This window comes from Neomonachus schauinslandi, chromosome 4 (assembly GCF_002201575.2).
Source record: "Neomonachus schauinslandi chromosome 4, ASM220157v2, whole genome shotgun sequence".
NCBI classification, from domain to species: domain Eukaryota; kingdom Metazoa; phylum Chordata; class Mammalia; order Carnivora; family Phocidae; genus Neomonachus; species Neomonachus schauinslandi.
The window spans coordinates 75,026,190-75,049,098 of NC_058406.1; the positions used below are offsets into that span (position 1 = coordinate 75,026,190).

Sequence of the window (22,909 nt, forward strand, 5' to 3'; positions counted from 1 at the left end):
TCTTAGAAACATCTGAAGCTTCAGTGTGGTAAAGAAGCACATCATAACTAAATTAACATTCACCTCCAAAATATTTTTATTTGCAATCATCTTCCCCTATCCAGTCAATTCAAAGTCCCATCTCATCTGTTTTGTTCCTAACTGGTTTTTGGCATCTCTGGAGTAAAGTGAAACTTAATACAATGGCCAGGTGATACACATCCAAAATAAGAGGTATAGTATAAGCTCTACTAGAGGGAAGAAAATTTCTTCTCCATCTAGTTGGCCTGTATAAGATGGGTAGGCAGCAATAACAGCTATGAACTCATTCAGGAAGACAGTAGGGATAAAAAAGATGGAAAGAGGTAAGTCATCATTCCACCACCATTAACACACTGGTGGTGGAGGTAAGTAGTGGCAGTGGAGAGAGGTAGGAGGAGAATGCATATGTCCCAAGGGGTACACATATGTGAGATGATAAATAAACTCAATTCTAGTTGCTGTCATTAGTCCTTCAAAGTTCTTAAGTCCCAAGCATATAAAAGACAGTGCAAAGAGCATTTTGCTTCCCTCACCCCAGCTGAAAAGGGAACATCGCTTTTGGTGGGGGGGGAGGGATGGGAGGAGAAACATGTTACCTTGTATAAAGTAGGGATGGGGGATAGAGGAAGCCAAATTCTTATTTCTTCAGTGTACACTCTTCTCTTTGCATAAAGTGCCTACAAGACAGACTTCATGGGTATATGACTTGTGCAGTCACATAGGATCCCATACTTGCTTAAAGACTGTTGTCATACACAATCTTGAAATTCTTAATAGTTTTTTAACACAAGACGTTACATCTTCATTTTGCACTGGATCCTGCAAAATATGTTGCCAGTTCTGGGTCCTGAGTACCTACCACTCTAAATGAGAAAGCCAGCCCTCAGGTCCACCTCTTAATCTCTTGACTCATAAAAAAAAATAGCTATTAAGAGAAAAATTGTTAAATCCCACTCTCTATAGCCTATTAAAATGGAAAAGACTTCCCTAATTCCAATACCAATTTTTTGTTTCTAGGTATACTACCATAATCAAACCAGTCATTATTCCCAAGATACATATAAAGCAGTTTAAGGGGTTTACTGTCATGAAAAGCAATGTTCCCCTTCCAATCAGAACAAGCATATAGATAGATATATAATTAGCAACTCAGAAGTATATTTTCACCATTATTTTCTCTTGATATTTTCACTCCAAAATTGGATATTTTTTCAGTATCCTGAGTTACTTTCATCAATTTTTAGTTTCCATTCTCAGTGACTAAAAGTAATAACTAACCCAGTATCACAGAGCAATCATGGCAAAGTTAATTAGATCCTGCAAGATTTAACATTTCACCTAGAAAAGGATGGAATGCAAAATACCTGAAAAGCAGATTTCCTTTGCTTTAAGTATGAGGTTTATTGCTTAAAGTATGAGTCTAGAAGAGGCAGGTAGCTTGAGTTTGCCCTACAAATTAAGGATTATATTAAGGGTAGGAATAGCCTTCTATCCTTGGTTCAGAGAATGAGTTCAAGCAAATGAAGGTAGCCTATTTAAACTTAGGTCTACTTGGGAGAAAAAAAGGTACAATTTGTAGAAGTCTCTGCTATTTCAAAGTACAGGGGATATTTGTAAAAGAATATTCTGAGCAATATTCCCCTAAGGAGTGAAGGGAAAAGCTAAACGTAGGTATACTTTATCACAGATTTTTATAAACAAAGAAATTGGAAGTAGACTAGTTTTTCCAGCTTGTCAAAAGCTAAAAGCTAACAATACTTGGCTACAAGTTGTTTACTGGTCAGTTAAGAGTTAATAAGGATAGCAAATGTATTATTTCTCTGTGGTAACAGGTTAGGAAAAAACACTTAAAATTCTTAAGATGGGTTTGACTTGCATGCTGTTTTCTAAAGCAAAATATGCACTTACCAATATCAACCACTTTTCCAAAACTAAGACACATCTAAAATTGGAATAAACATTAAAATACCTATCTGCTATAAAACACTTTTGTTTAGAATTATTTGCATATAATCACACTCCCTGACCCCTAAAAGCCTCAGTATTTTCAAAATATCATTTCATATTTAGTAGGAGTAATTAAATAAATGTTTCTGATTATAAAATTAGGTAAGGAAACAACCTTACTTTAATATTGCCATAAATTATCTTTAATATAATCATGTTCAAGTTACATAGGGCGCACAATAATTATAATGGTATATCTAAAGGTCACAAATGCACAAATCTCAATAGATCTAATTTTTTTTTATAATTTTGAAGTTTTTACACATTCCTGTCAAAATCCAAACTACAATCAAACATGGTGTTGACCAGGCACCTTCTGCTTTGAGTTAACTTCCAGCTAAGGCCACAATTAAATATATGTTCTAAACACTGCACAGCAAAAATTAACCTTATTCCTCAAATTCCAGACACAACAAAGAAACTACTGAATACTATTTTCCACTTCTTAGATACATGAGAGACCAAGAGTCTCCATCAAGTCATTCATCCTCTCACCCTAACCTCCAAAAGAGAAAGTCTGTGTATTGTTTTATTATTTCCATAAAGTCATTTAATGCAGATTACTTACAAGTTAGCTCTGGCCAGAACATGCCTTGTTACTTATAAGGTCTAACTATATCTTAATCCAGATTATAAACAGCATTAAAAAAATTCATGTTAGAATAGAATCATAGCACGCACAAAACATTACAACAAAGGATATAAAGATATTAGACATGTTAAAAAATCCAAACATACAAAAATCTAGGTTAATACAATTGTCAAAAAGATCAAACAAGATATAAAAAGCAAAACTCAGAAAATTAGTAACAGAACCAACAAGAATGGTAGGGGACTAGTTAAGATTTTTATGAAAAACAAAAGGTCAAAAAAGATTATCAACCAAATAGAATTCCTAAATTTTATAACTAATGATATCAAAAGCAGGCATCATAAAATGTAAATATTTTGTGCTACAACGGTACAAAACTCTTCCGAGTTCCACTCTCCTAAACACAAATTTACTGATTCGATCAGTGTGGTTATTTGCTTTGTTACAGTGAATAGCTAGATGATAACGTATTGCTGGGTAAGTAATGAAGCCTATCCTTTAATTAGAAACACCATGGTAGCAGATTCATTAACTATACTGACTGGTATAACCATCCTCCTGGTAACAAGATTTAAAACCTAAGTCATCTCTATCTCTGTCCTCTTATTCTTCTACCTCTAACTAATCTGCCAAGCTCTGCTTATTTTTCCTTCCGTAGTATTACCTTTTAATTATTATCTTTCCTTTGCATTCATATTGTCATTGTCCTGGTTCAGGACTCCTAAAATGACCTCACCTACAATTTCTCCACCTCCCCAGCAAATCCTTTAACTTTTCTCCAATTCTTAAAACAAACAAACAAACAAAATCACTTCACTTGTTCCTCACTAAAAAGTTAATTCCATCACCATAGATTAGCATTCCATATCCTTTACCTGTCCGCCTCTACCTCCTACTTCCTTGTATTTTCAATAAACTTCCCACTGTCCCAAGTTGCTCCCTCCTATAGGGATGCTTCTTCCCTACCCCTGATCCCTATTTCCATTTCAGTTAGCTATCCTCAGGGTCCAAATCAAATGTTACTTCCAAAAGCCTTGCTGGGTCCTGGTCCAGCTGAAAGTACCTTCCTCTTCCTCACAGTATTTCATGAGGAGAGGCTTACAATTTGTCTTGTATTACAGTTATGTATTATGTGCTTCTACTATAAGATCCAATTTATCTCTGCAGTACTTAGCACAATGCATAAACCAAGTAGGAACCGAAAAAAAATTGCTTGTTGAATTTGTGAATAAATCAGCCAATCAATTTTTAGTATTGTGGGCAAACAGCCCATTTCTTGCTCGCATAATAAAACATTTAGTATCCATAAGGGTGACTCTTATTTATCAAATGATTAAATTATAGTCAGTCTACAGTTTCACAAGGCAGAAATAAGAACAACATTTTAGAAACATTATCATCAAAATGGTTAGGATAAAATCAAGTGTGACACTAGTCTTCGATTACCTTGAAAATTTATTCAATTTGAACAATTTATTGTTGTGCTAATGCTGAATGATGACACATTATTGTGCAGATAAATATATACAGAGATGCACTTTTAATGAAGAAGAACAGTACTACAGAGATAAGCTGTAGCCAGGAAAATACAGAAACACATCTTTCATTTTATCAGGGATAGCTTTTTAAAATACAAGTCTGACCACATTATTCCCTTATTTTAAAAAATTCTTCCATGATTTCCAAATTTTTTTAGCAAGCATTCAAAGCATCTACCCCACCTTTCTGGCATTACCATCTTCCCAAATACCTGTAATTCAATCTCCCAGTACCTTTTGAACTCAAAATTTCATCCCTTTGTGCCTAAACTATGTCCCTCTCTCTACCTAGAATGTTCTACTTCATCTCTTCTTCCTAAAACTACTCATCCTTCAAGTTTAGGGTCTAGCCGAAACCTTATAAACTTTTCCAGTTTAGTACACTTGTACTATCCCACAGGATCATGTGTATGTTTATGCAGCTGAAGTGCAGGGTCTTTACAGCCTCAGAGCTAGCACTGTCCTGGTATATGATATAGTAGCTAAAAATTTTGTTGAATGAATGAAAATTCTGACTACCAGTTTTATTTTTCTCTCTCATTTTAAACATAATGACAAGAAACATAGCAGCATGAACCACTCTTACTTTTCCTTTTTCCTTCTTTTTGAGCCTCTATTTAAATAATGAGTCAAATTGTGAGAGCAACAGGAAAAAAGAACCCAATTTAATTTCCAGCCTAGAATAAAATAAACACCTTTATATCCTACAGCACTTATACTTTACTTCCATTTACTTGTATACTATCTTGCACAGTTCTCTAATTTTGATAGTTTTATATGTGTTGCCAATAATGCTCTCCTAAGTTCTTTGATGACAGGGATATGCTTCATACTTCTCATGTATCCTCCATATAGCCTAGAGTAATTATCAAGGTATCTGCTTTAACTAAAAGCTAGTTTGCCCCTTTAAAGTTTAATCATAATAAGAAAATAAAATGTTCTGTTTGTACTACTCTTTCAGGCTGAATGAATCACTATAAAAGCATGCAATTTCCTCAAGATGTAATTTTATAATAATGTTTTAAAAGACACTGCAGAGACACTCACGAAAAGACAAATAATTTAATGCATCTTGAGAAGCTTTCACAATACTATTTTTTTCTTTCCACCACAGGAGAAAAGTGTTCCTAGAGCACTTTCCACAATACAAGAATTACTCTTCTGGGGTGCATGGGTGGCTCAGTCATTAAGCGTCTGCCTTCGGCTCAGGTCATGATCCCAGGGTCCTGGGATCGAGTCCCACATCGGGCTCCCTGCTCAGCAGGAAGTCTGCTTCTCTCTCTTCCACTCGCCCTGCTTGTGTTCCTGCTCTCGCTATCTCTCTGTCAAATAAATAAAATAAAAAATAAAAAAAAATCTTAAAAAAAAAAAAAAGAATTACTCTTCTGGTGGCTTATCTGCGCGCCCAGCACCTAGCACTGTGTTACAGATTCATTAGCACTTGGGTGTTGCAGGCCTCTATGGCCAATTCTATCATTAAAGCTGAAAACAGGCAAAAGACCCTATTAAGTTAACACACAATCTACTATTCCATTTAAAAGTGGATGGTATGAAAAATAAAACACTGACTTTACTAAAAAAAGAATGTAGATATATTGCACTGGTGGTATTGACTGAAAGACTCTCTAGTACCAATTTTTAAGTTCTCTTTTTCTCATTGGAAGTTATTTACTAATTATGATGGTGGTGAGTTTGTTGGTGTAGAACAGCAATAATCCTGCTTTACTTCTAAAATGTTGTCATGGAAGTGTTCTTGAAGGTAATGAAATGAAACCCTTCCCCCAAATATATTTGCAAATAAAAATGTTTTCGGAGGCACAAGGGTGGCCGAGTCAGTTAAGTGTCCAACTCAATTTTGGCTCAGGTCATGATCTCAGGGCTGTGAGATCAATCCCTGTGTCGGGCTCTGCACTGGGTGCACTGGTTGCGTGCTTGGGTTTCTCTCTCTCCCTTTCCCTTTGCCTCACCCCTTCTTTAAAAAAAAAAAAAAAGTTTTTCTTGCATTAGTTTTAAGTAACTAGAAATCTCCAATTTAAATATTGGAGGCCAGCATTTTATTAAAAAAATATGATCTACAAATAAAAAATAAATAAATAAAATACGATCTACAGATAAACATTTGAATACAATGAGTAAAGAAAATTTACTTGCTGCCATAGAAGAAGTATTATGATTTCTAAAATCTTACTATTGTTGATTCTGGTCAGTACTATTCCCTAAAAGAAAAAGTCACTTAAGGGGAGTGTTTTCAATCTGTGGGTAGTAACTTCTTAGTAGGTAGTAAATCAATTTACTGGGTCATGACTAGCATTATTTTTAATGAAAAAGAATAAAACAAATATCAGAGTATATCCCATTCAGTCCAGGTGAGTAATGAGTGAACAAGTGAGTATGTGTATTAAAGTGAGTTTGTATACAGGGTCAAGATGTAAAATGGAGCTCCAATAAAAATGCTGAACACCACTATTACTCTTTCTCCTTTCTAAGAGATAACATGGCTCTGTACCACAGGGAAGCATAGTGCAAACATTCATTCATCTTACTGATATATTTCCTTTCACAACAACCTACTCAGACTTTAATTTTTCCTTTTCTTTACCTGTTGGAATTCACTCTTACTTTGACCTCAAAATATTTTTTTTTTGGTTCCTTATTGCAGATTAACTTGATAGAATATACTCGGCCTTAAATAATTTTAAATATTTTAGAAACTTTAATAACCAAGGTGACCATATAATTTATTGTCCAATCTAGGACACTTATGAAAGAGGCAATCTTCTATTACTCAGTTGGGACAACAGGGCTAACCCAGTTTGTATAGTCACTCTACTAATAACTTAGTAATGCTGTGTTTTTAATACTGCCAGTATAAAAAGGCTATCATTTAAATATTAAACACAAAAAAATCAATAGTAAAATTAAAAGTCCAAAAGCATTTAATATGAACTACATAAGATTTCCGATTTTTAATGAAAATTATGTAATGTTCTTATTAGATTGTATAAATAATTAACCAGGAAAAAATTTGCATGAGCAGTTAATCTAAAGAGAACAAAACCTGAAAAAGAAGTCCACCAATAGTGTGGTCTATCTTAACTGTAATAAATTCCTATTTAGAAGTATGCCTTGAATTTACAATATATGATATAAAGTAAACCCTTTGGCACTAGCCTCTTTAGACAAAAATTCATTTTAAAAAAGGTAAAAAAAAATGCTTCATAAATGATTATCCACAAGCACATGGAAATTATTAAATAATTATTTGAACTTGCCCAATGGATTATAAATTTCTGGGCAAAATGAAGTCTATTCTTTTTTGACAGTTTAACTCTGTCCCAAGTATGGCTACCCTTCCACGTCTTCAATTCCAAGCTTTCCTACTTTATGTCCTTTTACTAAAATTATGAAGCGTATTATATTTTAGTTTATATTTGTGACCATATAAATTAGTTTTGATGTTACACAGTTCCAGCATTCTAAGCATTTTCTAACTCTTACCACAAACACACACACACAAAAAGATTTCTTAGGGCTCCTGATTCCTAGCTCTGTGTTCTTTCTACTTCATTTTTGTCATCTCCTCTTTCTCAGCTTTCCGCCAGAGGAAGAAGGGTCTATGGATGATAACCTTCAAGGGATACAAAACCTATATATAGAAAACTTTTTATCTGTAGATGAATAAGTGCATGTTTCTGGGATGGGGCCCACAGCTTTCATAAAATTCTCAAAGAGGTCAATGACCCAAAAAAGACTGAGAACTATCACATTAGAATTGCGTGAGTCATCTAGTAAATAGCTATTTGGGGAAACAGAGGAGCATCCTTTTTGATCTATTCAGGCTAGCTAGAATATTTACCTCCCTCAAAAGACTGCTAGTTCCTACAGAAGAGGCTAGGAGCTGGTGTTTTCTAAGAAGGCGTGGGGGTTTATTCTATCCTAGGTAACCATGCAGACCTTTAGCATTTACTCTAGGGATACCTAAGCTTTTTCTTCAAGAGGAGGCCACATAAATAAAATCCACATGAATAAAGACTACTTGAATTAGGTACCAGCCATTCTTATGAAGGGTTTAGTCCTACCTATTTCCCCCTTACATTGTTCCAGCTTTGTCATCTACTTAGATTAAGGTAAGATTTTTTAAAAAGGATTTTGTTATTTCTTTCATCAAAACAACATCTACGTATTCTTGAAAAATAATGCTTGCTGCTCATATGAATTGATGAATCCCTTATAATAACCCAGTGGAACCCTCCAGAAACTACAGGTTGGGACCACTGACTTACATCTCTGAAACTAATATGGGGGAAGAAAATAGGCACGTGGAGTTTATAATACAGAAATTCCCATTTGGAAAATTAAAAATGTTAATAAAGCTGATTAAAAAAAACTTCTTAGTTGGCATAAGTAAGCAGCAAAGACATATTCCGTGTAGCTCTACTGGTCAAGAGGCTTTCAAATATCAGGAGGAAAGTTTCAGAATTTCTAAGAAAAGGGTGCATGAATTTTTTATTTTTCCTAAAGTGGGTGTGGGCTGTGGAAAATACCACACTAGACTTTCTTCAGCTTTTCATTTCCCTTCTCTTTGCCTTAGGACTGCCAAACACACAATTTATATTTTCTAACACTTCTGACATTTTGATTAGTATTGAAGGTATTTAAAAAGTAATATCCTCTTTTTTTTTCTTGATGCCCTAAGAAATGTATCCCCATTCATCCTATATTACTTTTTTCTTTAATAATGAATTTTTTTTTTGATAATAAAGTATTCATTAGAATGCACCCTTGGTCAGTGAAGAGTTATGATCAGTTATTTATAAATAATTAATCCTACGTTTTGAAAGATTTTCAGATGATGTAAAACCATTTTTTAATGGCCTACAAAATCTGTACTCGAGAGATGTGCCTCATGGAGTATTTGCAATTATTTGTCTGAATTGTCAGACTGAAGCATTTTTTAAAGTCCTCTAAAATCTAATCCAGGCCTGTTTCTTGGGTCCCCATTCTTTGTAAGAGTCTTATTTATTCAGTCTTCACCAGAATGCTCCCTACCTTAAAGTGAACTTCATTTTAGGATTTCCAATTGCTTGTGTTCTCTATGTGGCAGACAATAGTATTACAAACATAGGTCTAGGATAAGACAGCCTTGATTTTTCAATTTTGCTATGAATAACTACGTAAGTTTGGGTAACTTGCTTAAATTCTCTAAGCCCCAGTGTCCTGTAAAATTGAGACAATTATTGTACCTACAACTCATATGGTGGTTGTGAAGTTAAATGTTACGCATGAAAATTGCACAGCACAATGCCTGACACATAGTAAGCGTTCAATAAAAGTTAGTGATTATGGTAACAACGATGAATTTCTGTTTCTATAGTCTTTTATTTTCACTGCCTCCCTGCTTCTAATGTCAGCAATCGCCTTCCAAGCCTGATGAAGATAGGAGTAATATCATAAAAACTAAAACCTCACAGTAAGAGGTTACTAATCCAAAAGTAAAATTCACTCTATTCTCCTTTTAATACAGTCAACGGTCATGTCTGGTCATTTGTATATTAAGTCAAAGGATAAAGCAAAGAAGCAGAAGAAAGAAAGACATTAGTATGAATACAAGTGTTTCTTTGGTAGCAAGAACATATTGGATGTAAGCCATAGGAAGACATGAGGAAGAAAAAAAAGTTGGGAAAACAACAACTAGAAGAAAGCAGAAGGCAGTGATCTAAAAGAGCAAGAGAAATAAAAAGATTGGAAGGAGAATTTTAGGCAAAAGGATTTATATGGATATATTTAGAAAAGAGGGTATATTTTAAGACGTGAGAGAAATGGGATTTGCTAAAGCAGGGTAGCTTGAAAGGCTACAAATGAAAAGAGCAAGGCATTTTGTAAGGTAAAAAGCAGTATTACATGTGAGTAAGTTAATACAATTTTTCACAGGCTAGCACTATGAAGAGGTATCTGCAAGGTTGGGCTAACCAACCAAAAATAACACAGAAATGTGCATGCTAACATTTATGTGCTTGGCTATATTTATTAATCCTAAACATAGTTTAGGAGCATTAAAAGAAAAATCTATTCAGTTGTCAACATGGGCCATTATTAAGGCTTGCCCCTTTAAAGATATGATCTATAAACTAATGAAAATTCCTTAGTTTTCTAATCAAGCTACATGTTTGAAATTTCACAATAATTTCTTTTCCTAATAAAACATTTCCTCAAGCTAGAACTACAATCTTTTTTACCAAAGAGAGGTGCTTTACTGGAATCCACTAACAAAAATAAATTTAAAAATCAAAAATAGTATAATTTAAAAATCAATGGGAATTATGTAGACTCAAAAGTTTCACACCTCTATTGGGTTTTTTTCCCCCAAATCAAGTCAATAAGAGCCAAATGAAAAAGAATAACTTGCTTAAAATTGTATCTAACAGTTTACAAGTTGCTGAAATTTAATGTATATTCAGTCTCAACTGTGCTTACCAAAGAAAGCTATAAATATCATCTGAACTAGCACCAGTCTGGTGAGAAAAAAAGCGTACTGTACCAAGCAGACTTGCTGTGTTATCTGTTCAAACATACCTGTACCAGTCAAAAGTCCAGCACTCTTCTTTCGTGCATAAGCGCGTAAGTGGTTGGACAGGCTAACAGCACTTGTAAACGTCGTATTGCAATGCACACATGTTCTAAGCTTCACAGGCATACCTATCATTCAAAAGAAAACTATAATCCAGTTCTCACTTCAAAAAGTGAAATTTTCTTAGCTAAAAGCGTGAAGAAAAGTACCACAATAAGGATGGTTTAAAAAACGTTCATTGAATTAGCTTAACTTAAAATAAAGAGGGGGAATTAAGTTAACTATTAGTTTGTTGTTAGTATTTAGAGCCAACCCATGCTCTTTGGAAATGTGGAAGAGGAGTGCCTTGAACCTCTGAGCTCCTCTGGATTTAACACCTATTATCACTTTCTTGCAGATTTCTGTGTTACGCAGATCATTTCCTAAACCTAAAATACAATCCTGTGATTTGAAGAGCACAGTTCAGTTGAGAAGTTTCAAAGCTTACAACATTACCAATAAAAAGAATTAAAAAGTCTAGTTGACAAAGTGGTAATTAAAGTGTTTTACCCACAAAACCGTATAAGGCTCAATACTAAATTAGGCTTTCTGATGAAGGCTGGGAGAAAAGGTGGTAAAACACACCACTGAGCAGCTGTTAGACACAACATTTTATCCAGGGCATTTTATGTTCATTACTCTGAATGCGCAATCAATAATGAAAGTTAATGATTTGAAGTTTTTTGCTAAAATCTTTGTGCTAAATAAATGATCAACAAGCTAACATCTTAGTCATCACAGGAAAGAAAACATGTTGAAACAATAAGAAACTCCTAACTTCAAAGACAATCCTCACTCCCCCAACTCCTTTCAGGTGGTTTCTTCAACAGTAACTATGATAATCAGCCACAAATACACTTTCCATCTCTCAAGTGTACTACACCTTAGTCAACACAGCTGATACACCTTTCTTACATTTTCTCCTTCTCAAAAAGGTTGAAGATTTGACTTTGAAAGACTCTCTTCATACAAAAGAAAAGAACCCTATTAACCAGAAACCCATACAAGACGGTTTTACAGACCACTTACAACACAAGGTAATCTTTCCTTAAATCAAAACTGCATACAAATATCTGGGCTATCCCAATGTCTGCCAAAGTAAACAAATCAACATTACCATAATTGTATTCATTATTAATCCACTGACGAGTTACTTTTACCTTAGACACATTCAACTCAGGGCTAAATTATGAGACCCTCTAAGTTCATCTTCAACATTCTTAACCTCCAAAAGAAACCTACAAAGACACTTAAAATTTTTCTAGTCTAAAAGTATAAGCCATACTTAGCAAGAACACATACAGTTTGGCTATTTTTATCTGCTACATCATTTGCCAGCACACACAAACTATTCTTTTGGAAATGAAAAACTACTGGTGCACAAGCACTAACCTAGATCATCTGTTCCATTCTTTTAGACCACCACTGTAAAATCTAAAACCCCAAACAAATGTTTTATACTTAACAACAGTTCTCCAAAACCAAACTATCCCACAATATAATGAGGAATTGGAGAGGGAGACGTTTCTTTGGGTTAATCACAGCACACAACAGACACCAATCCATTCGGTTTAAAGAGTCTATTTTTTGTTTGTTTTTTTGTTTGTTTATTCGTTTGACCTAAGCAGAAGGAAAACCAACAGCTATATCTTGAAAACATTATCACCCTGGAGCACTGGCAAATATAGGACAGGTATGCCATTTCAGGAATGCTACGCTTTTGAACAATGTTAACCTCCCATCCACAGGACCATCCCCCAGCCATAGCAAATTTTATTTTTACAGATCAGCTTTTTGTTTGTTTGTTTTTGTTCTCACCTTACATTCTGACCAAGAAATGAGGCACAGAGAATTCAGTGCTGATGAGCATCAACTGATGATTTATATAGAAATGACAGTATAACCAATCTCTGCAAAAAAAGCAGCTTAAGTAAAAAGATTCTAATAAAGTATTCTCTACAAATATTCCATACAAGTAAGCATAATTAAATTGTGTTTAAACTCTCTACGACAGTCATAAACATCCTCTTACCTGAGTGCATAGTCAAATCCATCCTCTGTGGTTGATACATCAATGGACTGTCTTCACTTAATGGAAGAACACACTTCTGAACAAATCTCTTTCTTGCAGTTTGATTATGAATTTTTTGAGGAGAAATAGCAGAATTCCTTTCTTCTCCCATCCTTTTATTTTTAAGCAGTTCTATCAGTGTAAGAGACTGATTCTTTTTTCCACTGGGCAGTTCTGGTTTTGTTTCATCATATTCATTTAAGAAACTCAGCCCTTCTTCTTCTGATGCAGACACTGATAAAGCTTCAGTCTTTAGGCCATTACGGTATGCTTCAAGAGGTATAACATTTTGAGATAGAAAGTCATCACTTGATGCAAGTTTTTGAGCTACAAATGGTCTGGGAATAATACGACGACTGTTCAATGCTTTCAAGATTTTTTCATATTTTTCTTCATTTTGCATCATCTCATTCAAAACACAGATTGGAGATTTGTGAGCATCCCATTTGGTCTTTCCAAGTCTTTTCAGATGGCCTCTAACATGATTCGATAATCCAATTTTAGTATCAAACCAACCACCACAGAGCTGACAAGTGTGTTCAGAAGTGGTTTCAGACTTCTCTATAGCTAAAAAAAATTTTTTAAGAATAACATCAGAATTTTTTATAAAGTGATCATCTTAAAGCCAATTAACTCTGAAATATAAAATTATGTGATCCTAATAAAGACCAAATTTGAGCATAACCTTTGAATCCTTTGAATTTGAATACAGACATATTAACCCAAATTATCTACATGGAAACTTACCTTTTCTAACTCGCTTAACAGGTGTCCCTGTGCCAGTTCTTTTGAAATGTTGCATTTTGTCACTTGTGGCTATTTGTTCTGGTGATACAACATGACGGGCTTCATAGCTTAATCCAGCTCTGTGAAGATGTCCTCGGACATGATTTGACAACCCAACACCTGTTTCAAATGTTGCTGGGCAGTAAGGACATGATTTCTTCTCAAGAGACAAATCAGTCCAGTGAAAAACAGAACTATGCTTTGACAATGAAGTTTCTGCATTTTCTAAATGCTGAGGATCATGTATGTCATGCAAAAAGTTATTAGTTCCAGCATCTTCATAATACTCAAAATAAAAGCCATCGTTTTGATCATAACTAAGGGTAGCATTTTCTCCGGGCTCTTGACCTTCCACCTTGCTTTTAAACAGCGGGAATAAGTTTACATGTTCTTGATTAATATCATTATAGGTTTCATCTTCTATAGCCTGTGTAGTGTAGTCACCTAGCTCAACATTATCCCAGGAACTTTCATCTTCTGTTTCATAGCTATCTTTCTTTTCAGCGGAATTAAGTTTTTGCAAAACAACAACAGTCATTTTATGCAAGAAATCTGGATAGCTATCCAAGTCTTCTCCTCCAACAGAACTTTCCTTCTTAGATTCCTTAACTACTCTCTTTACAGCTACACGCCTATGCTCTTTGAAGCTTTCCAGCCTTTTGGTGTCAGAGTTTTGAGGGTCTGAAATGAAACTGTTGTTGTGAGAATTACTTGATGACGAGAACAGATGTAAAGAATTTAATGAACTGGCTTCTTCTTTTTTGAAATGTAGAGGATATGATTCACCTGATTTTTTGATCATCTTGTAGTTTTCATATTTGTGTCTATATAAATAGTTGCTATTTGCCTTGGCATTAGATTTTTCTTTTGCTGCTTGATGGAAATACTTAGGTTTTTGGTCAGTGCTGCTTTTAATCATAACAGTCTTGTGAGAATTGTTTTGATTGCACACATTTACACCTGACTGGGCAATGCTTTTCCGAGCTTTTTGTATTCTGTGTGGCCGCTTATGGAATTTGGAAAAATTACTTGATTGTGAGGATGATCCAAATGTTCGCTTTACATCTTGCTTTAAAGCAGAGTTCTTTGGAAATGTGGTTGACTGCTGTTTAATTAATGGTTTAGTGCTATCAATATCTATAGGTTCTTCGAGAATGTCACTTTTTCTTTTATCAAGTCCGAGAGAACTACCAAATGAATCAATGCATGATGATGAATGCAAGTATTCCATGTGTTTTTTTAAAATACTTCTGGCTGAAGTAGTAAAAGGACACATCTTACATATGTAGGTGGCTGATTTTTTGGATGATCCTAAAACAGAATCTTTCATGAAAGTCTTTTTTTGCGTTTTTCTCTGGGCTACATCAGAACTGACGATAGGGCATTTTACCACTGCTCCATGGGCAATACCTCGATGGCATTCTAATTCATTTTCTGTCACTGCCATGAAGTTACACTCTTCACAACAGTAGTACCTTTTATCTTTTTCATGGGTTTTAGCATGTTGCACAAATGTTTTAGGGCAATTGGTACCAAACACACACTGAGGGCACTGTAGTCGTGCACTTCTTCCTTCATCCTGAAGTTCTTTCAATTCACGTATTTCCTCCATCAACTTCTGTCTTCTTTCTTGGTGAATAATCATATGCTTTAGAAGTGAGTTACGATCTCGAAATGTCCGTCCACATTCTCTACAAGCATATGGCCTTGGGACATTAAGATGGCGAAAGTGGCTATTCCCATCTAAATGATACATCATATGCCTGTGGAGGTGCTTTTTCTCCCTAAAATTCACATTGCACTTTGTACAGGGGTAGAATGACGGCTCTTCGTTGCTGAAAGTAGCAGGTGACTCGGAATCACTTTCTTCACATTTCTTTTTTAAGGTATTTGAAAGAAAAGTGCTAGTATGAACGGGTGAACTGTCTTCTCCACACTTATCTGGGTTATAAATTAGATGCTGAAAAGCATCTACAGATTCCAAGTCTTCATCAGTTGATTCAGGCTTCACTTTTGATAATGCATATTTCTGTGAGTCTACTGCCTGTAGTTCTTCATTCTGTTCCAGAAAGTCTACCTCTAGCATTTTTGACTTATTGGGTATACAATTAGAATCACTAAAGCAATCCTCAGTATAACGAGTAATCTTGCTTACATCCATTTTTCGCTTTCTCTTTTTCTCTAGACCTGCTTTAGAGTGAACTGGAGCTTTATCCACTGTGTCTTCATTAGTCATAAGAAACTGAATGAACTCTTTTTGGGGATCCCAGTTTGTATCATTTTCTGACCTAAATTCATCTGTACCTGAGGAAATTCCTGTCAATGTATCAACACAATTATCTTTTACCAATAAATCATCACTATCCTCACCCACCTCTACTTGATTTATTAAAGTGCTATCTGACTTTATACTACTCCCTACTGAATTCTGAATGTCACAACCAACGGAAGCAGAGGTAGGTAGTTTTTTAATGGAATGGGTTGGATTTTTAGCATGTGCTACATCTGGTAACAAAAATAAAACTTGGTGTTGACTTGCTTTCTGCGGTGTAGATAGTTGAAGATCAGGTGCCACCTTCAAAGTGGAACAAGATTCTGTTGTTGGCTGATCCACAGGTTGTCCAGTGGTTAATGAAACACTGCCTTTATTCATATTGGAAGTCTTAGCTAAGGAGGAGTGTAAAAGTGGTCCATTAACAGCAGCTCCTTTAGGCAAGATAAAGTTTTCACTAGAAACAGGAGGAGCACCAGCATGTATAAATAGACTAGACTGGCCTCCACTTAAGGCTTTTTCAGATTTGTCCTTTGACAGTTCTTCAGGCAGAGTTAGCGTATTATTTTTCTGAAATGATGTTTGACAATCTTTTGGTTTATGAACTCCACTCTCTTTGTCTGAGATGAAACTGTTGTTATCTAGGAGTTCTTCTTTAGCACCAGTAATATCGGTGTTTATCTTCAAATCATCCATATTGTTGGCAAGCCCATTTAACACATTTAGTCTAGAAAATGGAAGAAAAAAAATTTAGATTTGCATGAAAGAAAAAATTCTATTAGAATGTATGGAGAGTTCAAAGCGCACATTTTTATTAGTGAAACTTCACTGTTTATATCAAGATCTTAATAATTTTCCAAGAATGTGAAAGACTTCAAAAGTATCTCAAAGGTTAATTTCTTTCTGCTAGGCAACAATCCCATATTGCATATCTACAAAACATCTAGGGAACAGCACCATTAGAAATGGCCACATTATACTGGGAACTGCCTGTCTCCTTGGAAGAATGTAAGCTCTTTGAGGCCAGGTCCTATATAGTCACTCTCATATCTCTAGAACCTTGCACAGTGCATGGCATAGGTGCTTAGGCAGTATTTGGTGAATAAAGTATTAACATGTTGAATGAATAAAAACACCACTGCAAAATCAAAGCCAAAGTATGTAAGAGGAAAAACCGTTTTCTTCCTATGAAACATAGACAGCCCATTCAAATAATGCAAATATCATCATGGTTCTGACTTCTTTTTTTTTTTTTTAAAGATTTTATTTATTTATTTGAGAGAGAGAATGAGAGAGAGAGCACATGAGAGGGGGGAGGGTCAGAGGGAGAAGCAGACTCCCTGCCAAGCAAGGAGCCCGATGCGGGACTCGATCCAGGGACTCCAGGATCATGACCTGAGCCGAAGGCAGTCGCTTAACCAACTGAGCCACCCAGGCACCCATGGTTCTGACTTCTTGACTCAGCAATTACAGCAAGGCCTTCAAAATATCCAATAATCCTCAAGTACAATTTAAAGAATCTGCTATTTGGCAACCCTAGGTATGAACTATCTGAAGTGCTGGCATAAAATTCCCTATTTCTTTTCCTTTTGTAAATGGTAGCAAGTACAGTTTATTCACTCTCCAAATATTTACTGAGCCCTTACCATGTGCCAGGCACTGCTTTATTATTAGGAATACCAGCAGTAAACAAGACAGACTAGGTTCCTGCTCTCTGATAAAGAATAAAGTCTTCCATTTTTCCCTCACAGTATTTTTAATTTGTATAACAAGTAATACTATTTTAAGATAGGAGGAACTGAATCTGATATTTAGAAATAAAAACATTTTCAATACAGTTCATTATTTCTACTATCTTTTATGGTACCAAATACACGCTCCGTAAAACACTGAGTCTAGTTAAAGAATAAAAGAATTGTTTCTAATTACTTTCTTATTTCACAATTTAGAATAAGTGCTTATAAATACGAGCTTACGCTTTCCGTAAGATGTGTTAATATAATAAATATTACAAATAAATACTATAAATATGTCTTTGGCATTATTATTTATACCAACAATTTTTCTGCCCCTTGTATGCCTCAGAATTCTGTCTTGAGATTGGCAAACTTCCAAAGTAATAAAAATAGACGTCCGATAAGATCATATTCAATGATATCACCCCAAAATGGTGCTAATGCAGCACCCAGCAGGATCTCTACATCACATACACAGAAGTTAAAAATGGGCAGCACATAAACATGTGTTAGGGAAGAGTGTGCAAATGTCAATGAAAAGAAAAGCAAACCCTGATGCTATACTACTACCCATTCCTGATATTTCTCATTAAATTACATAGAAAAAGTAAAATATCCAAAAAGGAACAATCTCATTAAATCTGAAATGGACAACAGAATTTTTAAAAAACTAGCCTGAAAGACACTTATTTTGTGTTCCTATTTATTATAATCACAGAGGTAGACAAATATATGCTCAGTCAATTTGAAAGGCTTTATTAGCTTTTCTCAACAGGAAGCAATGTTGCTAACGAAGTGGTAAATTCAGTGTTAATGAGTGGCTTCACTGTTACCACCTCAGAGGTAAAACCTTCTATGTTCCATGTTCCACCCATCTGTTCTGGTGTTAGAGGTTCAGAGATGGAACAGACGCTTCCCATTTAAAGCAACTTCATTGGTACCCCCTGAACAGCAGGGTGACAAACTATGAGAATATCATGTCTGCTTGGAGACTGCATTCTCATTACCAGAATGGCTTTATATGAGCCTTCCAAAGGTTCACATTCTAAAGATACCAAACTATTTTGCTCAAAAACATAGACAGAATATATGTATATGACATATCTTCTATCTATAAAACACATCTAGCAGAAGGAGAAACAAAAAATCAAATTAAATATTGTTAAAATATAAAATGAAGTCTTTAACAAAGTTTTCCTTCACACCTAAAGAAATATGCCTTACTTGCGCCCAAATTAATGATTACCTCTACTCAAAAATAGAGGTTATTCTTTTCCAGAATATTTATTAGCACATTAATATTAAAAATGTACCCCATCAGTTAAAAAGTATGCTATAAGAAATGGCTCCGTAAGCTGGTATCTTAACAACAATAAAAATTTTTTCCTAGTTTAATTTTCAGAGTATATCTTAACTAAAAAAATGTTAAAAATACATTTTTTTCTTAACAATATTCAAAACTCATAGCTGTTGCAGTGAGATACAACGCAGAACACTGAACCATCAAAATCTGTTGCAGTGAATAATGGATCTAGAACTTTGACATCACAAATTATTTCCCTACATTCATGGACAGTTATGTAGCATGTAGGCAAGAAAGCATTTAACCTATAAGCTAATTTCACACTGTTTCAAATAGTTTTTCCAACTATCTTTATGTAGTCAAATATATGTAACAGAGTCATCAACACCAGTTTATGTTAATATAACCAAGTAGGGGACATATTTGAAGGTTGACATTAATCATTAAGTTCAAAAAAGGGAAACTAATAAATTAAAATAATCAAACTAATGTTATATTGCTTGGGCTCCTTAAATTTCAGTGAATTTGCTATACTAATTAGGATATATTAATAAAATGCTTAGATACTATTACTATGTCCTCCTCCATGTAATCATATAACCACAGAATTTTTCTTTTAAATGAATTTTAAAATGTTCTTTAAAAAACTTCCCACACTTTATAAAAAGCTGCAAATGGAACTTTAAATCTACATAAAACATATTTCAGTTCCTTGAAAATCATGAGTTCTACAGCTATAACTGCCTGTAGTTATATACTGTGAGCATTAAAAAAAATAGTACAAAGGTCAGATCTGTCTTCAAGATGACAGATCATCACTTTAATGCCTCAAGCTAGACCTATTGTCTTAGAAATTTCAAACATCAGTATTTTTGCAAACTATCAGCACTTGCTATAACACCCTCACTACACTACATCTTGAGGTTACTACAGAAGAAATGAGGTGATAATTGCATATTAACATAATTATTCTGTAATCCCTCTGAGCAAGCTTCCTAGGTCACTCAGTAATTCAGATTAGATACAACCTTCCTGTCATCAAATCTATGCTGTCCACTTTCTGTTCATGAATGTTTTATAGAAAATTAGCTTAATTTCATTCTTTTATGTACATTATTAATTGTATTTATTGCAAGTAGGTTAATATTTTGTGGGCACTTATTACATAATACCAACCTTTGTCATATAGTATAATTTCATACAAAAATATAATATAATTTGCCCTCATTCCACATTAGCTCATTAACAGCTTTATTACACAGCTACAAATAAATTATAATGTTGCCCACTAGCTGAGTTACAGTTAAGATCTGTCAGATTTTCACAAACCCCATGTTCATTTAAATTATCCTTGAGAACACATGACAACTTCAGTTAGTCATATATGAGATTGGGTCAAGAAGAGAAAAACATTCACAACTGTCATTCCAATTACAAAACAAATCTTAATTAACTGAAATACTACAGCTACAATTACTGTGATATTTAAGTCTATATATACTGTACACAATGTACAAATATATATACCCAAGCCTCACCTAGTATATAATGCAAGTGAAGACAGAGTATACTATATAACCATATCATCCAGGCAGTATCCTACTCTGGATATATCATTGAGAGAAAAATACTAAAAAAAATACAGAAATTTGTAAGGGTATCCAGCATGCCACATGATGAAATAAAGAGAAAACTTGGTATGCTTAGTCTAGCAACTAGCCAGTAAAATTAACAATCTTCAAATGTTTGAAGGCGTGGCATATAAAATAAGGTATGATCAATGTGTCTGAATCGTAAAGATGGATTTCATCTCAAGATTAAATAAACTGAAAACAGGAACCACTCAACATTGCAAAGGGTTGTTTTACACAACAGTGAACTGAATGGCTCACCAGCTTGGACTACTGTCAGGAACACTGTAGAAGATAATATGGCACTGGCGATTGGGTAAGATGATTTCTAACATCCTCTCTGATATGTACTATATAGGTTAAATTTTTGGTTATTACATTATTAACATTTAATATTATTTGAAATAATGAGCTAAAAATGGAAGTTAAAATCATACTATTGGACTTTAAAAAGATCCTCTAAATTCATAATTACTTGAAATAATCCTTTAAATTGTAATATGTTGATAAGCTGATTCTTTTTTTTTTTAAAGATTTTATTTATTTATTTATTTGACAGAGAGGGACACAGCGAGAGAGGGAACACAAGCAGGGGGAGTGGGAGAGGGAGAAGCAGGCTTCCCGCGGAGTAGGGAGACTGATGCGGGGCTCGATCCCAGGACCCTGGGATCATGACCTGAGCCGAAGGCAGACGCTTAACGGCTGAGCCACCCAGGCGCCCCGATAAGCTGATTCTTGAACAGTGATATGGCACTAAATGACCAACACACTGAGGCCACAGAACTATCTGCAATCATGAAAACTACATAGAAAGGTTTTTTTTTTTTATTGGTAATACAAAAAAAATGGTCAATGAGTTCAAATAAATAGAAAATACATAAATAATGAACAGAAAAATAAAGCAAGAATACACTGGGCACATAATGCTTTCTTCCCAGCAGCATGCAGCACTGCCATTACAAACTAATGATCTTTATGTAATTTTACCATCTACCATCAAACTACATTGAACTTGCCAAATAGTTTTGTTCCTGATGCCATGCATTATCCTCATTATTTAATAGGAGAAGGACGTTACAAACAGTAAGGTACTAGATCATAAACACCTAATAACACAAAGTGATTCTTAATGCTGAGTGTACTAAATACTTAACATAATCTGACACATCTCAAGAAGCAGGTAACTACAAGAACAAAAGGTGGTGGGGGAAGCTACAAAGGCCTAATTTTATCAACTTGACAAAATTATACAATAATGAGAAGCAAGAGTAGTCAAAAAGCAAATGGATATTCACTTATTGAAGGCTAATTTCCTAATGAAGAGCTTTGTAATTTTAAGAGGCAAGGCAATAAATTGTGGTTGCAACCAAAGGAGAATGTTAAATCATATTCAGCATGGAATGACTGCTTATTGCTTTCATAGAGTCAGAACAAGATAAGTGATCATCAGGGCACCTGGGTGGTTCAGCTGGTTAAGCATCTGACTTCAGCTCAGGTCATGATCCCAGGGTCCTGGGATTGAGCCTCACGTTGGGCTCCCCAACTCAGCAGAGGGCCTGCTTCTCCCTCTGTGCTCCCCCTCGCCCCGGCTCATGCTCTCTCCCCCTCTCTTTCTTATCTTGAAGAAAAAAAGGTAAGTGATCATCACAGCTTTGATAGCATAAATAATGTATATATGCACATGATTCCAACAAGAACAACTCAAGTGGTTTTTTTAAATAAAATGAATGATAACCTCTTTATATATTTTTCAAACAGAGCAAACTTGTGACCACAATTGTATAATTAACATGAATCATAAATGTGTCAGTTTCACACTCCAGAGGTAGTGTGTCAACTCTGCCCTCTACCAACAGAGTATTAACTGCCATTAACTGTTATTTTACTTTGGGTCTTCCAGTGTTCTTCAGTCTATGATGAGTCTGCTCTTTGTGCTTAGTTTTGAAATATTTTATAAACATTAACCTATTGTATCCAATAAATGCAAAAGAAGTGCGTTGAAAGTCCTAGGAAGACCAAACATAATTATATTAGAAGTGAAAACAGAGACAATAAAAACACCGAAAGTGGTAATATAAATATTATATATGCATATGGAATGAACTGCTTGAAAGCTGAAATAATTATGAAGAACAAAGAGATTTCACCATTAAGAAATTACTGTGCCTATATATCTGACAATAATCAGCAAGAGATAAGGAAATATGACAAAAGAAGTTCTTAAGTACAAAATCAGCATCAATGTTAGATGTCTATTTGCTTAATGGTTTTCAGGAAAGGCTAGGAATTTGTTCAAGAACTTAAAAGCTGGGGCGCCTGGGTGGCTCAGTTGGTTAAGCGACTGC

The 22,909-nt window shown here is 34.8% G+C and overlaps 1 protein-coding gene across 1 annotated transcript in view; it reads right to left on the reverse strand.

Moving 5' to 3' along the window:
• Window positions 1-22,909, reverse strand: part of ZNF644 (zinc finger protein 644) — a 102,085-nt gene that overhangs the window by 6,452 nt on the left and 72,724 nt on the right. Inside the window, exons 3-4 of the mRNA XM_021690111.1 lie at window positions 13,584-16,621; window positions 12,798-13,403 (exon numbers count right to left, since the gene is read on the reverse strand). Coding sequence (XP_021545786.1) covers window positions 12,798-13,403; window positions 13,584-16,621 — 3,644 coding nt within the window. The remainder of the gene's footprint in view (window positions 1-12,797; window positions 13,404-13,583; window positions 16,622-22,909) is intronic.